Source organism: Pteropus alecto, unplaced genomic scaffold (genome assembly GCF_000325575.1).
Source record: "Pteropus alecto unplaced genomic scaffold, ASM32557v1 scaffold95, whole genome shotgun sequence".
In the NCBI taxonomy this organism is placed as follows: Eukaryota; Metazoa; Chordata; class Mammalia; order Chiroptera; family Pteropodidae; genus Pteropus; species Pteropus alecto.
The window spans coordinates 13,816,434-13,835,631 of record NW_006441071.1 but is presented as its reverse complement, the minus strand read 5'-3'; the positions used below and the strand labels follow the sequence as shown (position 1 = coordinate 13,835,631).

The 19,198-nt window shown below is 35.5% G+C and overlaps 1 protein-coding gene across 3 annotated transcripts in view; it reads right to left on the bottom strand.

Annotated features, from left to right (window-relative positions):
- Positions 1–1,550: 1,550 nt before the first annotated feature.
- Positions 1,551–19,198, bottom strand: part of RFX3 (regulatory factor X3) — a 260,761-nt gene continuing 243,113 nt past the window's right edge. For 2 of the 3 annotated variants that reach the window (XM_025051406.1, XM_025051407.1), the window contains 3 exons: positions 13,550–13,612; positions 12,554–12,596; positions 8,114–8,539 (listed from right to left, as the gene is read on the bottom strand). In XM_025051406.1, the coding sequence (XP_024907174.1) occupies positions 8,301–8,539; positions 12,554–12,596; positions 13,550–13,612 (345 nt within the window). In that variant the 3' untranslated portion in view covers positions 8,114–8,300. Of the gene's footprint in view, positions 8,540–12,553; positions 12,597–13,549; positions 13,613–19,198 lie in introns of all 3 variants that reach the window. The other variant, XM_015594543.2, reaches the window with a different exon arrangement.

Sequence of the window (19,198 nt, the reverse complement as noted above, 5' to 3'; positions counted from 1 at the left end):
CCAGACATTACGCTAGAGGGCAGACAGGTCAGAAGCAGTGGATTGCGCCACTCTCTCAATTTTAAAGTACATTATCCTCAGCAATATGGCAGCCACTCTACTTATTATGATGTTACACACACACACACACACACACACACACACACACACACACACACACAATCTGTGTCTCAGCCAACTGACAAATTTCTACACGCATCACTTTTAGACCATAATGAAAAATATTTAGTGGATTGAAATGAATCAGTTAATGAAAACCAGCTACATTTCTCAGGCTAAGTTCAAATTTTGAAATGTCCAAATTCCAAGGGAGAAGAAACTAATATTAAGAACCCATGGTGGGAAGAACATTGTAACCAAAGAATAAACACACTAATTATAAGATGTATTTGAAAGACCTCAGAGTTCCAAGAGAAACCAAGAACAAAAATAAGGATAGAAACCAGGAACTCTATTTTTTTGTATAAAGTTTCAAATATCTCACAAGTGGTGATGGCTACAACATAAAAATACATAAATTGGTCATTCATTTTCTATTATGGTATTGCCTCTAATACTGGCTATAATTCTGTATATCTTCCTTTTATTTATTAAATGACATTATTTGGTACATTTCTATGTTACTGGATTAAATGTTCACATAAGCTAGAATGAATTTGGTGTTTCTGTGGGCTAAGATGTCAATAATTTTGTTTCAGAAATAACTCTATACTATGATATAAAAGCACCATGCTGGAGACTACCAAAAGGATATTTTTCTGTCTTGAATTTCTCTTTAAATTGCCAGAGGGGACAGAGTTGAGGGGCTGAGTGAAAAAGGTGAAGGGATGAAGAAGTACAAATTAGTAGCTACAAAATACTCATGGGAATATAGAGTACAGCACAGGGAATATAGTCAATAAAAAAAAAAAAAAGAAAGAAAGAAACCCCAAATGAACTGGTTATTCCATATTCTTGGAGGAGGCCTTACAATTACTATAATTTGAAAAAAAAAAGTCTGCAAGGTAAAAAATGTTTTAAGCTTGATTGTGGTAGTCGTTATATGATTGTGTTTGTTAAAACTCACAGAAATATACACTCAAAAGGGTGAATTTTCCTGTATATAATTATATGATTCAAAGAAGGAAAAAAATTGGGCATGGTATCTTTTTAAGTGGATTAAAACAATTTTTAATAAGCTATTTCAACCTAAGTAAGCAAGGAACTTGAGTGCCAAATATCAATGTGAAGTGACAAAAAACACACACACTATGAACATCCAAAAATCTGGATTTACAATGGAAATGTTGACAGCTTCTGAAATTAAACAGCACTCAATCACTAATTTTCTTTGAGGGTAAGATTTGTATCCTGCTGGGCTTATAATTCTGTTTTCTCTTTTTGTGCTATTCATGTGTAAATATTGCCAAATTCATTTGACACAAAAAAGAAAAACAACTTAATTCTGTTTCTAAGCTAGTTAACGACAAAGAGACTACCTTCTACATGAGGTAATGCAATACAAGCTTCCTGGCACTGATTTGAGGGGAAAATAATGAAGCCATTTCAAATTTATTTGTAACAAGGAAACAAATTTATTGATTTTAAAAGACAAGACACCATTTTGTTTTGAAAAACACAAGAAAGCTAGCCTGAGTTCAAGTCTGAAATATTCAGAAAAATCCTACTATCTTTAGTATGTTCCAGTCATTTGTTTAAACAACACACTAAAAGTTAATATATATTTTATAATTATAAAAGTTCCCCAGTTATTGTACAGTACACAATACAAATCGCCCACAAACTATTATTTAGCTCCTGCCAATTTTGAGAGGACATGATATACTAAAAGATTTAGCATTTCTCACAAAAATCACATCAGGAAATACGTATTTACAAAATCAAATACATTATACAAAAAACCATCACATGTTATTCGGTAAAGATGTTTTTAAATAATTAAAAAGTTTATTCAACTGTAGTCCAAAAACTGGAAAAGAACATTACATTATCTCACACATACAATCTCTACAAAAGTTGCTTACCTCATTTACATAATATATTCAGTCGATTGTAAAATAAATGTTCAAATATCTCCTAGTGTTACTATGTTTCTGTGCTTGTGGGACTGAATAATGTAATCTGCCACTTACTAAGTGAAATTTAAATGATGGCACTTAAAAAAAAATACAGTATTTTAAAAAAACACAATGAAAGAAGTTTTACCTAGAAGGTACGAAAGCCCTGAGTGATAGTAGAATTACTGATTGGTAAGCACTACAATTAACCTAATTAAAAGTTTACCACCCCAGGCACAAATTTCCAAGTTTTCTCAAGGCACTCACTTAAAGTTTCTGTAACTAACACGTTGGTCACCACCATAGGTCCCAATTGATGATGGAGATGAGTAGAGAAAAAAATTTGCTTTGGTACAAAAGATGCTTTTTAAATGAATAAAATTCAATACTTCCTTTATTGAGTCATTTGAAATTATGGTTAGCAGGTTAAAACAAGGCAATCATTTGTTCAAAACTATTAATTCTTTAAAGAATTTACTTGTTCAACAGTCAATGGGAGTTTTCATTTTTTCTTTCCTCCCCAGAATCATAATTCTTCTAACAAAGATTTATTGTCCTCATTATTGAGCTACATAAACAATTCTTACCAAAGATTTCATTACTCAGGGCTTCCAATCCCAACATCATAATTTATTTTAAAAACAAAGGAAAGAGGGAAAAAAAATCAAATACCATAATCAATAAAAGAAGAGACAAAACAGTTTTGAAAATGACATTATTACCAATTACTTCAAACAAAAGAAAAAAATCCTAGGCAGTCACTTTGTAAGTGGCTTTTACTATTTAAGTAAAATTGGTAAACTAAACTCAGGTCTACTGGCACATAAAATCACTAGCAGCAATGATCAGAGCATGCAAACTGAGAAGCATTTACAGTAAATCATCATGAAGAATTCAAAAGAAGAGAATTAAATTAAAACCCTTTGAGTATTGCATGTTAACACATGAGTAATTTGCATGGTTTGACTTCCTAAACTGCCCAAAAAGCAATGTTTACGGCAAACTTGCACTAGGCTTATGAATGTCCTTTCACCAGACATTGAAATAGGTTACACTCTTATTTACGCCTGGCTAGGGCAGCGCAAGCACATCTGCAGACGACACTGCTCTCATGTTCTATCACGCAGGGGACAGAGGGGTCCAGTGCACGCAGAGCGTCCCTTGAATAAAGTCAGAAATTGTATAAGCATACTGGCATTTACAGATATCAGAAGCAGTAGTCATAGCATCTCCTGACAGATGAGCTTAAAATCAAGTGCTTTGCTTTCCATTCTATCTAGATATAATTCTTTGACAAAGTATTAAAGTTTGGAGCATAGATAAAATTATGCCCTGTATGAAATTCCCAAACAATATGTTATGAGATCTAACTCCAAATAGCTTACCTGCCCCCAAAGAGTTCAGCTTTTCTTTATCCACTTGAACTCATTTCTTCCTAAGGCTTCACTGACATTGAACTTTCTAAAGCTAAATAAATGAAATCTTTTGTTTTGTTTTGTTTTGTTTTGGGAAAAAAAAAATGTAACCCTTTCTTTATCATACCTTTTAAAGGCAATCTAGGTACTTTCAATGTGCAGAGATCGGTTATGACATAGGTCTACAGGCCTATGTATTGTCCTCCTTTTCTAGAGTCATGCTGTGATGCTAGAAAAGTTGATTTTTTTTTTTCTGTAAACAGTACACTTACTTAGATGGCAGTGAATATTTGGGAATAAATATATCAAGCCCTCTTGAAGAAAATTAAGAGTTGTATATAAAATGCAAGTGTTCAGCATGGAAACACTTCCTCTTCCTACCCCCCCTTTAAAAAAACAGCATAATTAGACATTTGGATATAGAGTATATTTTACCGGTCTAAGTCTAAATAAACGATCTGAAAGGCTTTTGTCCCCCATTGTATATCTTACAATGCTCAAAGGGTTAATACAAGGCATTACATCAAAGGGGTTTTCTAGTACTAGAACTAAGCACTGAATTAATGCTTCTATTCCAGTTTGAAAAAAAAAATCACCGAATTTGCAGAAATACTAGGATTCCATTAATTGATTTGTTCTAACCACATACATGGAGGTTGATCTGATCTAGTGACAAGCCCAATTTTCAATAGCACTGCATGTCAACCTCTCTCCCCCATGTTCTAGTGTGATTCATACAAATCACAAGGTCTGATTTCAATATTTTGATGTTTGTTATTTTTTCACCATGAATTTGGGGGAGGGGAGGTTATAACAAAGATCAGTTTGTTATATATAACCACTGCCTCAAATTGTACATATAGGTGACTTACCAAAGATTTTAACTTTCTACTTGTGTCCACACAGGGAGGACCAACATCACAGTGACACACATTTTTTTCTTTTACACTAATATTTCAAGCACAGCGTTATTTTAGACATTTCAAATACATCGTCTGAAGAATTTTTTTTTTTTAATTTGAAAATGCATCACGTTTAGCACTTTTAGAGAAGTGCATTCATGTAAAAAGGTTCATGATTACGGTAATGAAACCGTATTCATTCCTGAATGACTCTGACAGCGTTCTACAAGAACGTGTTCATTTTTACTTGTCTACTACAAATCAAAGGCAGTCAATGTTGCACACTACTAATTTTAGGTATGCAGTGTTAAAACCGTTTTCTAAAATTACTTTTGTTTTTAAAGTACACCATCTAAAAAGAGGTGCATGAACCGTGCTATACAGTACAAGAAAAAGCACAAAAAGGAAAGCAGATTTCTGAAAAGGCAGTAAGACTTATACAGTCAGTCCAAACATAGTTTGGATGAGAATCCTGAAAAAGTGACCAGCCACTTAATATCTAAAAAAATTTTTTTAATTGGGCTCTGTGTTCCAAGGAGATGGTTCACCCATTTCACCCTATTGTTCACTGGCTTCATCAATGCAAATCTTTTGGTATGATTCTCAAAATATATGTGAAGATCGAATTACACTCACGATATTCAATCCTATTAAATGGAAATATCTTTTCTAAAACTTAAAAATACTCACATACCTTCCTCACATTTTTTCCTCACTGAAAGAATAGCACTTGGTCTATGTAGATATTTTTCATGACTAGTGTGTTTGATTACAATGGTAGGAAATATTAAGAAGTTCTTCAAATGTGTCCCTGTCACTTGTCAATAAATCTACTGAGAGTTTTAGTGTCTAATATAATTAGGAAAGTCACAGTTTCAATGAATGAACAAATGGTAATAAAATGTTCAATAAATGCAATAAATGTAATTGCTCTAATTTGCTCAAATGTATAAATTATGTTTTTATTTTCTAATATACTTCACTATTAGAAAATATTTATTTGAATTCAAATTCAAAATTGTTAAGATGTTTGTGATTGCATATATGTATGTGTGTCTTACTGTGGACTACAAACAACTAGAAGCATAGATCATATATGTCATTTTGTCTATTGGTCAGGACTATCTACACTAGTCACAAAGAATTAATGTTCTTGTGTTCATAAAGGAGATCGGAATATTTTTAGTGAGTCAAGTTGAAATGTAATAATATTTATTAATTACTAATCTGTCCAAATTCAGAATAAACCATGAACAACTGGAAGAAATGTTGAATCCTGGAGGATCCCCAATAGCTGACTTTCATTAATCTAAATTTGCCCATTATCATCAGATTCCTCTAACAATACAAATATATTCAACATTAAATTAAAGGAAATAATGATAATAAATATATTTAAAATTGTTCCATAAACAAGATGAAACCAGGAAATACTTTTGGTCCAATACAGATATAGCATAGCTCTGGAGGTGGTAGATATGGGAGGAAGTAAAAAGTTCAGAAAGGAGATCAAAACAAAAAGTGTTTTTTTCGTTTTTTGATTTAAATGTATCTGTAAATGTTTTCTAATGTACAATGAAGTAGATATAAGTCTTTGCAACTTAAGGTGCTTTGTTTGCTTGTTTGCCTTTGTGTGTATGTGTGATGGTGCAAAGCCATTGCCTTTTTGGCAAAAAAAATAGAGGGATGATCATTTAAATGATATTTAAATGAAGGTGATGAGCTATAGAGAATTTCAAATATATGAGTGAGATGTATAATACAAAATTTGAATCAATTTTTAAAATTACGTCTAAAACATTTAAAGTTTACTTAAGAAACTTTGTTGATCTTAGTTCTAAGGCAATCGAGCAACAAGTTGAAATACACTGCGTATTACTCGATAAGCCATTTGGTATTTTTAACTTTACAGATTGGCTCACCCCTTCTTTCCACCCCCCCACCCACCATCCCGATAAAACTGTAAAGATAAATATCTTGAGTTTACTACAGGCCTCATTAATAATCTGTAAATCATTTTGTGCTTTCCCTTTTTTTTGGCTTTATGTATTTATTTTTGCTGATTAGCTTTTTTTAGAACTATTTAAATGAATGGATGTGCCTGTTTTTTGTGTTTGTTGTTGTTGTTAATAATTTGAGTGCTTAAAAGAACCTGGGCTCTTCATGTCAATTAAAATGGGGATGGGTGTATCCACTCTAGGATCTCTCCTTCTCGTTTATAGCTGACTCCTGCTGGAGGGCACTCACGTGTGCATGTGGACACACAGACACCGAGACACACATACAAATATTTAGATCGAAAAGATGCACTTCAATAAGTACCTACTAATTTTGTTAACTTTCTTAAATTATAACTAGATAAGAACGGTCTAAAACATACATGATTTTATGTAACAAATTAAAAACTAGCCAGCTCTTCCATATCCTTAAGCAATCTGATTTGTAACCAAGTAATATTCAGCTCTATGAACAAAAAATAGGTTCACGGTCACTCAAAGAGGGAAACTGACTTTTTGTCTTTTTGTTTCGCTTTGTTTGCCCTAAATTTCCTTTGAAGAACACGTAACCTGTCCTTACTTCGGGAATTTGAAAATGACAGGCACACCTTGTCAAATGGATTGAAGAAGAATTCACATGAACTAAATAAGCCTTACTAAACCTTAGCTTCAGTTCTGTTTTAAGGCACCATGTAATAGCCGAGGTACGATGATCCCTGATGTACATTCTTCAATGGCACTGGTCCATCCAGCCACCTATCCAAATCCTACAGAATTGGGGATAAGCAACAGTGCGGTGTGCCAGTTACACTGCCTTTAGGTTCTGTTTAAAATTTAAATCCACATACTTTAGAAACCAGGAAATATTTTTGAAGGAAATAACAACATGCAGGTTGCTACATTCCTTGCATTCTATAAATTTTCTTTTATAATAGCAGCATATTGAACTACTATTAGGAATAAGACCTGGAATAAAAGAAAGTCATCCAAATGGAATGGTTTCCTGTATGTCCAGCTCAGCATAAGTAGCATGTACACTTAAAAAAAAAAAAAAAAGTCAAGTCATTTTTTCAGCTTTAGTATCTAACTATAACAGCCCCACTCAACAGCAGAATGCATCTGTGCAGTGGTCCCAAATACAGAATCAGTAGTCATTAAACAGAGGAATTGGTATGCAAATAACAGTTAAAATTCAATGTTTAACGGAAGCTTGCATTAACATGGTTTAATAATTATGTACACAAATTATGTACATATTAGCATAATCTCTTGCAATTCTGTCATTTACTCTGAACTGATAAATGCACAGCTCAATTTTTCTTCAGAGAAAAATAGATGACCTTCCCAACCCTCTAGCACTATAATAAAAATGCTCTGTATTCTCTCTCCATACTCCAAAATGTTATCAAAATAGTGTCTTGTGGTTCTGTCCAATATAAAGCACCTTTCAAAAGCAAATTTGATGCATCTGCTGCCAAATGGGCATGCCTCCAGTGTAAATCAAAGAAATTCATTTCTTTTGATATTTCACAGAAGTGCATCTAATTAAAAACTTACACATGAAATCATACACCAAGACTAACAACCAACAGTAAAATATTTTAAGCTACAAAAAATGTAAATTATTTTTAATTATAAGAAAACAAAAACATTGTGTTGTAAAAATCCTTCTTGACACCTGAAACTAAGAGATCACAATGTATCTGTTCATTCCTTTTGGGATATCCCCTAATTATTAAAAAAAAAAAAAAAAAAAAAAAAAAAGACCTGGCAAAACACATACACCCATTCCATTTCACAACTCCAAAAAGGTAATGTTCAGCACAGATAAAATTTGACAACAGTCGTCCTTCAGGCTTATTAAATTTTTGACTTAAGCCCAATATCAACAGGATTAATGTTAGCTGGAAAAATACACTTTAATATTCTTTAGACTGCAGTGTAGGTATTTCCTGTAGTGCTGCACTGTCTGATAGTCTGAGTACTCGTGACGATGTGCTCACTGTGAATTGGATTCAGGAGGCTCGGTTGCACACTGCTCTCGAGAACAGGCTGCATACAACCCACTGGAAATGCCTGGTTCAGCTCCGTTTTCTCTCTTTTGGCTTGAGGTTCTGAAGAGTCATCTAGTTCTTCATCCATTTCACTTTCCACTTCGCTGCCTTCATCTGCACACACAAATAATACCAAGACTATTATCAAAAGACAAATTGGAAGATGGCAATCAACATGTGTTTTGAAATACTTTATTACAGTATACTAAGAAACTTCTTAGCTCTTATCAGAGGAAAAAGCTTGTAGGTTTGCTTTTCAATGGATTTTACTTGTATTGATGCTCTGTTAACGCATCTACAATTCTTTCAAACATAGTAAAGATCATTTATTTTTAGTTAGTTTGTGATTGATACCTTTAATAGTTCTTTTAAGAAGACCTGGGAATTTCCTAAAGTTTTTCATATTGAATACTGGAATAATTTGTGTCATTATAGAGTAGTCACTTTGGTACACTGTGCTGGCTTTTGGGGAATGCACTGAGCTGAAAATTGCTAACTAAAATAAGAAAGGAGGGAAGGAGATAGGAAGGATTGAAAAAAGAAAATTTTCAGTCTTTTCCAAGTATCTATACTAGGTGTAAATTGCATCTGTGTTGATGTTAATATAGGTGAGACCTGTGCTGATTCATAACATAACTAAAGCATGTATAAGCAGGGGTTGTTGTAAAGACTTTTTGGTGCACAAGAAAGTTGTAGGTTGCAATATTAAATAGGCCTTTAATTTTTATTACAAAAATTGTGAAGACCGAGGCAGTAGTATCAGATTAAAAATGTGCAATGAATTTCCATTCCTGGCAACACTAATGCTCACTGTTAATAGCTAGTATTCATTTCTGGAAATTAAATGTATTAAATAGTCACTGTTACCTCCCAATTTTAATCCATTTTATATTAACTAAAACATCATTAAAATGGAATACCATTTAATTTTTTTCCAGCATGCACTGTTAAAATTCAAAAGTAGAGAGAGAAAATGCTCACACATAGCTTTACTATTGTGTAAGATTCTCTACAGAAGAGTGTAGAGAATACCTCTTCATAAGCGATAATTTTTATACGGTGGGCAATATATTTCTGCCTTAAAAATCTTTTTATTTCGCCTTCAACGTTTGACTGTTTATCAAAAAAAGATGCCCATATAATCACATCAAATATCTCATCTATAACTAAAATATATCTACACTTGTTATATTTTTGACTTTTTATAGTGACTTATATAAACAGAATCAGGTCTCTCTGATGTTCTCTTTTGCGGCATATCATGTAAAAGCAGCTCTTCAGTCAGATTAAGTTGGACTCTTTCTCAAGGGTGTTGAGTCTACTTTCACCATGCCTACCTCAGAATTCCCTGCTAATGTAATTCTTGATATAAAGGGGACCCTTGACTTCTCTTACTGTCAACTGGACCAAAGAAAGTTCCAGAGAAAAGTGACTAGGAGTAACTACCTATGGTTATGCAGTACACGTTGCCAGGAGCAAAATTTCCTGTGAAAAGGTATACATTAATTAAAAAGGTTAAGATTAGATCTATTGACTAGAAATGATGTCTGTTAAATGCATCATTAAGTGATAAACAAAGAAGAACTCAGATGAGGCAAAAGATTTCTTGGCCCATCTATTTTATATGGTTACTTTTTTGCCTCTGGACAATGAACTTGATGATAATATTAGTTTTGTCAGAACGAGCGCATTGGAAGGGCTGGTTGGCTGCAGGGTGAGGAGTACATTTGGTAGATATTTGCTTCACCAAGAGGGTATAATTGAAACATGTTTGTATGATACTTTTTATTTATGTATTTGTTTACATATAGAAACAAAAAATATATATATCTGGAAGGATCTTCACACTAAATTCTTAATGGTGGAAGTCTCTTAGGGTTGTGACTATTAAGTTTCATTTTCTACAGTTTCTAATTCTCTGTTATTTGAAATTTTTATACAGAGATAATATTACTTTTATTATCAGGAAAAACACAAAAACTCTTGAAGTTTTCACATTTAAGCCTTAGGCTCTGATTATGCCACTTTGGCCATATCTCAAAAAGCATCGGGTCTGGGGGTGAATGAGAGCAGCAGAGCCACACAAACAGGGTGAGATAAAATCACACTGCTATGAGGCTCCCTTCTCCATCAACCTTCCTGTGCCTGAGAAACAGTGTCAAAATGATAAAAGACCTAGCGGTGAAAGGAAACAAATCATTTCAAGCAGGTAGGCAAGTGAAAGAGAGTGAGGAAGCTCCTTTCCTCTACCCTGTTGTGGATGGAAATGGCGATGAGACAATGGACTGAACAAACTTCAGGGCTCTGGGCCACTTTTCTTCAGGGACCCTGTGGGTGACCAGGCTCTTTTGGATAGGTTACAAAGCAATTCACAAAAGCAAGCCCCTTCTCCAGTTCCTATGGGCAAATAAGGCAATTCCACAGACATTTTGTGCAACTATAAAGACATTTTCTAGAAACCTACTCATGGTATGGAAACTTGGTACACAAACTAAAATTAGGTGCTTCTGGAGTTTACTGAAGACTTTGTTTTGATTGAGCACTGTACAAAGAAGACTGGCTGACGGCCAGTGTTTGGCCAAGTGATAACACTCCTACTATACACCTCTGGGCACTCAGGGGTGAAATCCCCAAACCTGGACTATGAGGCTTTGGTGCCAGTGAGCTACTGGGGTTACCTTATCTTGGACATAGGTTTCAAATGCCACCACACTTGCTCTGAAGTTACAGATTAGTATCATCATTGATTTACTTGTCTGATGGTTATTTGGTTAATCCTATAGAGTATATACTTGCAGCAACAAGATTTTTGGACTATCATTTTCTTTTATTCCTGCTTTGCTACTATGTACTATGTACTCTAACAGGAATTAGTGCATGCACAATTGGTAAAGAAAGACTGACAAGAGTTCAGCATGGGAGTGAAGTGGCTTCATAATGACTTTCCCCAGCATATTAATGTTTTCCATTATCGAGGAGGCCCAGGAGCTGGACACTGAGTACCCTAGTACAGGGGTCCCCAACCCCAGGGCTGTGGACACATCCTGGTCTGTGGCCTATTAGGAACTGGGCCACACAGCAGGAGGTGAGCAGCAGGAGTGAGCGAAGCTTCATCTGTATTCGCAGCAACTCCTCAGTGCTAGCATCACTGCCTCAGCTCCACCTCAGATCATCAGGCATTGGATTCTCATAGGAGCACCATTCCCTGGTGCCAAAAATGTTGGGGACCACTGCCCTAGTACACGATGCTCGAGAACAGCACTGCACTCATGTGCAGATTCCCCAAGTCCTTCCTCTTGCCTCAGTTTCCCCACTTTCTCTGGCTCTGTCCTAACTGTGTAGTTTTCCCTGGTCTTTGTGCATTCTGTCCCTGACTCCAGAACTCAATTCCTTAAAACCTCAAGATAGTTTCACTTTTTTTGTTGTTTTTTTGAAGAAAGGCCTATATTTTCTACAGAGCTTGTTTATTAGAAATTTTACATTTTTTTAAAAAACTGGGCTGATACTTTTATAGGTTTGTTTTTGTTTGTGTGTGCTCTATTCCAACCTCATCTTCTGCTAAGTCCTATTTCTTTACTCTATGGTTCAGTAGATTATGAAGTTCTTCAGGAATGTATATCCTGTTGTCATATTAGAGTGGCAAAGCTAACATTAAAATTTAAGAATTATATATGTCATCCTTTTCCTATTTACCACTATTGACCTTGCCCTTTCTGAGTTCTTTTTCCACTAAAAAGGGTGAAGTGGTTATATGAGTAGGCTTAAGAATCTTTTTTTCTTGCCTGGTATGCCTTGAATAAAAATATTTGGACCAATTTTATCACTTTTCTCTAGGACTCTGGTGATGATCAGAAATATTTTCTTGTTACTTGCAATAAACTTCAGGCAAAAAGTAAAAATGAGTTTGTAACTGCATTCAAATTTAATTATTTCATTTGAGGTATCTTACATAAAACATAGAAACAAAGAAATAATAAAGAGTTCCAAAAGACATAACTGTCATATTCATCTGGGGTCGCATGCCATTTCCACAAAGTAAGAGTGCCATGGACATTAACTACATTTTCCTCTATGAAAATTTCTCAGTCAAAAAAGTTCTTAAAAATGTACATTATTTTCAGTTCTTACCTTTATCCAGATTTCCAGGAGACACAGCGTTTAAATCACCAAACTGCAAAACAACAGTCATTTGTGCAATAGTTACTACCAGGCAGAATAAAAAAAATAATATCCTCAGTCTGAGGTAAAAAAACACCATACTTTGACTTTTTTAAAACTATAAACTAGTGACCATTTTGCTCTCTAACTACACGGGTCACATAATTTTCCAATCGAAACTGCTGAATTTGAACAGTTTAAATTATGTCTCAATTTAGCTGTCTTAGCCTCTTTGCAAAAGGATAACATTTTTCTCTGCCTTCCACGCTCCATTTTACCTTTATTATTTTAACTTAGCAGTGAAGAAATAGGGGCCTGGCAGCCTGGATGAAGAAGGATGTGGTGGAATAAATTTGGAAAAGCCTGATGAAGCAGGACATGCCAGCTCCACCCCATGTGCTGTCCATGAGCCTACCTGGAGTTGATGTTAGAAAAAAATGGTCCAGCCACTTGGGTGAATTCTGTTTTTCAAGCTTTTATTAGTAGAAATGAAAAACATAATAGCAGCCCCCAAATTGAGAGTATTCATTTTTCTGAATTTTTAATTTGACACTTCTCTTTTTGTAATTTTATGTTCTTATTTACTAAGATAAGGGTCCTACTTTTTTTTTTTAAAGGCATATGATTGTTACAAACGCAAGCAAAAGAAGAGCTTAAGATAATATGAAACAATTAATAAACTTCAGCTTAGACTTTATTTTCTACCTTTGTTCAAGAGCTTGATGATAATTTTACAGTGAAAAAATACATGTCGAGAGTCTCAGGGTGAACAAAGATGGATACAGTAAATAAAAAATTGAATAGCAGAGGTAACAAAGCTAATTGGAAAAAGGTAAAGTGAAACCTAACTATTCTATTTTTTAAATGGCAAACATTACTTTTTTTAAAGCTGAAGGTTCGGAATAAGTCATTATTAGAAACTCAGATTTCTCAACAGATTTAGAAAGGGTGAGAAATTCTACTTACATTCAGAAGTTTGCTTATAAAGAGTTCCATGATAGGAGTATTATTTTCATCTACAAGGTATGTCTATAAAGTAATAAAACTTATTTCGCAAACATATACACATTTTTTTTAACCTAAACATGTATTATTCTTCATAGTAGCTACCTTGGGAGCTTATACATTTATTCCAAGGTCCAAGGTTCTAGGATTTCTCTTTGACAGTTTCAAGAGTTAGTTTATATATTACTCAGGAAAGCCCATTGTGTTATTTTACATCCAATTGTGACTCCAAATAACACTCCAAATTTTATTCACTGCAGTTGGTCTTGGGGTGATTTCTTAGCAGTTCAGAGGCAGTTTAAAAAGAGGCATTCCACAACATTTTAAGCCATGGTCGCATTACTGGAACAAATGTGTAGCTTTCCTAGGCGACTGCTTTGAAGGGGACAGGGCCTCTTGGATACATGACTTCTAGTATGTGTGTTTGGAAGACTGTCCCATCACTTTACAGTTATATCCCATTGGGCAACAAATATAAAAGCAAAAATACTGAACTATTGTTTTAAAGTCGTTCCTGATCACATGGGTCAGAACCTTATATTAGTCTAAATAAAAAATTCACATAAGGTATATATGACTTCTTAAATTAAATAATATAATACAAGCAACGACAAAAAAAAAACCAGTGGGACTCTTTATTTTTGGTATTATTTAAATATTTTTAGAACTATAAACAGAATGCTTAAAGCTAAAGAATCATTTATAAGTTATTTCTAATTGATAAAACACAATAAGATATTTATTTCTTTTACATGAATATTTGACACTTAAGATCCAATTCTAGAAACAAGTTGGCAGTGGTGATTCTAAACATACCTATATATCTATAAATAGTGAATATTCCACTCGTTTTTGAAAAATCTCTAAGAATTGTTTGAGACTAAATTACAATTGCCATTGGTGAATAATATTATACAAAGTGGACATATTTGAAAAAATTCTTTAAAAGAAACACTGCTTTTAGTTGCTACTTAACTAAAACATAACTTCTCTAATATAAAAATTTTCCTTAAAAAATTTCTGTTTAATCTAAGTGGATACAACTGATTATTCAGGATACTAAAAAAAAAAAAAAAGCCAAAATAACTGAAATCTCAGTGACTGTTATTATCATTAGAAAAAAAACATTTGCATACTAAATGCTGGATATCTGTGGCTATACACTGTGTTGAACACTACAAAAATTCTCAGGGACACTGTCAATGCTTCTAGGTGTCTCTAGGATCAGTGACAAAATTCCACCTGTACTGCAATAGAGAGAGTAGATTTAACATGAAAAAAATCTTGTAAGAGGTAAGATTTTAATATTCTATATAGCTGAAAGTTAAAGGTTTTTGTATGCATTTTACATGTGAGGAAAGAATATATTTGTGATTAAGGAAAAACTACTTTAATCCTATAGGTAGACTGAGTAAGATTAGCAGAATCAATTCACTCATTCATTATTCCATAAATATTTATTGGGAGCTTATTATGTGCTAGGCACTGTGCCGGCTAGTTCTAGTCAGATCTAAAAATATTCCCTCTTTCTGGAAGTGAGTATCAGAAGTTGCTTATATTATGAAGGACAGGTGGTTTTGCTGAAAATGAGGTAACAAGGAAACCTTCGAGGTTTTAGAGGTACAGTGTTATTAGAAGGGGAAATCAGTTGCAGAGAGTTTTGGAGTGAGCAGCACAGGGTCAAAGCAACAGGAAGGAAGGACAGGAAAAGTGGCCGGGAGGACTGAGAGTGGGCCTAAGGAAGATAGCGCCACAGACAGGGGACAGACGGCAAGTACCTAGATCTGGCTAGCACAAACCAGAAACGTAAGAGGAGGAAGAGATAAACGATTTGGATGAAAAAAAATGGAGGTGTGTAAGAAAGTACAGAGATTACTACAAAGTTGTAGCTCTAGAAATTGGAAAAACTGTTTTTGCTTTCTAACTTCCCTACTGCACTGGGGCCTGGAAGGGGCTACAACTGATTGAGGTAACATCTTACAGCTTATAAAGTATTTTCATGTTTCAGTATATGGCAGGCTTTCTCTAAGATATTATGACCACAAGTATCACTTTCTCAATATTGCTCCCTCAGAGAGGCTTTTCCTGACAGCTCTAAGTATCATCTTCCCTGTCATTCCAATCACTTCCTTCAAAGCACCTACCACAACATGCAACACTTACTTTGCTTTCTCATCTAATATCTGTCTTCCCAATCCTAATGCCAGTGCCATGAGAATAGTGACCTTGTTTGTCTTCTTCATAAATGTACCCCAGAATCTGGTACAAATCCTGATAAACATTAAGGGTTGAATAAATACCAAATTAATGAACTTACTTCTTCATTTCAGCCTCAAAAAAAAACCCAAAACCAAACTAAAACAAAACAAAACATAAGTTTGGTAAGGTAAAGAACTTAGATTTAATCTCACAGCTACTGAAAACAATGAATTGATTTGTCTAACCTTATATGTGAAATACAGTGGTGTTAGATTTGAGACCAGATATTCTGACCCTCAGTTTAGGAATCTGAAAGGGGAAGAAAACGGTAGGTAGAGGGAGAGAAGGAGAAAGGGAGAAACAGAGAGAGACAGAGAAGTAAAGTATGTATGTTCCATACATGGAGGAAGGAATATAAATTAATGGATTTAAAATGTGCTCTGGGGTTAGAAAGCATATGGCCTTTGATGTATGTAGGAATTAAAATTCTGTCAGCCAGACAGATAAATAGGGGACGTTATGAAGTAGAAACAGAATGGAACACAGAGAAAGCATATCTGTTGTTTTCAGGAAAAAAGACCTCCCATCCTAGAAACCATTTCCTCCAGGTCCTGACAAGGTGTCATAATAATGAGCACTCTCCTGGAAAACAGTAGATTAAAAAAATGTGTGGCCAAGGCAGCCAGGGGAGTCTGTTAGACCGTAAATTCATTATAAGACTAGTAATGGCCATGAAGTGTAAACGGGCAACTGGGCAGCAGGGGCAACTGGGCAGCACAGCCAGTGCAACTATGGGCAAGATCTTTGAGAGAGACACTGATGGTGACTCTGACTTGTGTCCAAGCAGCTGGGGACTAGTTCATTCCAGGGTGGAGAGGTCTAATACTTGTCTTTAAGCACAGGCACCGTGAGAAAAGTCGGGCTTACAAGGGCGAATGCGGCCTTCAGGCGCATCGAAGAAAGCACTGCACATTAGATACAGCAGCAGCAAACTTTTCACAGAGAGGAAGGAAAGGCTTGTGCTGTAATATTTGGAAACCGAAACAATGCAGAGGATTCAGGAAGCCCAGACAGCAATTAAGCAAGGATCCACGGGGGGCCCAGAGAGGAGAGACTGGGGATGGAAGAAGGAAAGAGTTCAGAGACTGGGATGAAGTCCTCACCCATGGGCACACGGTCCTTCCTGGAAGTGTTTACCTTGGAGCAAAGGGGTTAGTGAGTAATCATAACCACGTCATCTCAGGCAGCCAGGTAAATGTCCCCTGTAGAAAATGCATCTTACTAGAAAATCTGTTAACATATACAGATTTATAAATTTATAGGTGCAGATACAAAAACAGGAGTTGGCAAACTGTTTTTCAGTAAAGAGGCAGACAGTAAATATTTTAGGCTTTATGGTCCTGTTGCAATTACTCCACTGACACTATAGTACAAAAATAGCCATAGACAATAGCCAAATAAATGTGTGTGACTGTGTCCCAGTAAAACTATTTACAAAAACAGATGATGGACTGACGCCTGGCTAGAAGAGCTTGTAAACTCTAGAAGATCTGCTGCAGTTCACAAACAGTGAAGGGAATGGAAGATTTTGGCTACAGAAAGGATATGGAACCAGAGGTTTTAAGAACTAGCATGGCTCAGACATGTGGGCGACAACTGATGAAGGTCACAAGGAAAGAAAAAAGGGTCAACTTCTAAAGATGGGAAGTCATTTAGAAGACTAATCTTCCTCTTTTTTCCTATGGGGGCTTGCAGGTATAGGCAGAGCTAGATCAAGGCTGGTGTTTAATTGTGCAAACCAGTGGATGAAGAGTGAAGTCTAGGTTGAGAGAAAAGATTGCACGGAAGGTTGCAAGAGAAGAGACTGGGAAAAAGGTTACATGTGTTAGTAATTAGGATGGGGCAAGCTTCCTTAGTGGGCGGTTTGTTCCAATTTAGATGGTAGATAAAGATATGAGGAGACAGTGCAATAACATAAATTCTCCATTGGTAAAAGCAAACGGGGAGTAGTTCCAGATGAGAATGATTTTCAGGGTGGAGTCATCAATGGAGAAATGACAGTGAGACATATATCGAGGAGAGGAGGAAGTAAAAAAATATATATACACTGGAGGAAGAGTCTATGATCCACAAGTAACAAATGACTTCATTCAGAGCAATATACCTTCCATACTGTAATTGCTGCTGTAACAAATTACCACAAACTTAGTGGCTAAAAACAACACAAAGGTATTATTTTCTAATTCTTGAGGTTAAAATTTACCATGGGTCTCATTGAGCTAAGATCTAGGTGTTGGCAGGGCTGCATTCCTTTCTGAAGATTCCAAGGGAGAATTTCTGTTTTTCCTTTTCTGGCATCTAGAAGCTACCCACAATTCTTGGTGTGGCCCCTTCCACCTGCCAAGCCAGTAGTGTCAGGGTGGGTCTTTCTCCTGCTGCACTGCTCTGACGCTGATTCTTCTGCCTCTCTCTTCCACTTTTAAAGACCTTGTGACCACATTGGGCCCATCTATAATCTAGTATAATCTCCTTATTTTAAGGTCAGTAAATTAGTAATCTTAATTCTGTCCATAACCTAACATATTTAAAGGTCCCAGGGATTAGGATGTAGACATCTTTAGGGGCCCATTATATTGCCTACCACTCACATCTAAGCTATTTAAAAAAACCTCACATTTACCAGAGTAAAACCACTTGTCATTATTTTTACCCCTAGTATTGAAGGAAACACACCCTTCGTATTAAGCTGTTTAGAACATAGCATTTTTTCCCCCCTCAATTTTATCTGTTTTATGTTCTTCGCTGGAGGTGGACTGGGGTAGTATATAGGCATAAATTCATCTTTTATGGTATATTTGTCACTAAGGGCATTTATACTTTATTTTATTGTTACAGACTTAGAATTTTACGTACAACTCAACTCCTACCAGTCTGAGAGTTTTTTACAGAATGCATTTCAAGGTCTAGGCTTGTTGAAACCATATGTACATCCAAAAAAATTTACCAGGATCACAAAGCTGAAAGTTGTTAATGATACATAAGGAAGTCATTCTGGACAAAGACGTGGAAATTGAAATTGAGGAAACCCAAAGCTATTGGGCAGTGGGGCTAAGAAAGCCCTAAGCTTCACATCTTAACAGAGGCCTGTGGAGTAACTCTAACATTAACATTATACACTAAGGATCAGGCTACGTCCTGGTCTTGGGACACTTTCATGCCACCAAACTGCACCACAGGCAGCCCCAAAGACCTCAGAAAGACCTCTGTGTTAGTACTATTCGATGGTTTGTGAGGGTCCATGCTGCACGGAGGCCAGCAGCCAGACGCTGAGGTGCCAGGAGGTGACTAGCTGAAGGAAGTGACCGCAGGCACAGCATGCAGCAGAATCCACAAAGTAAACTTTACCATGTG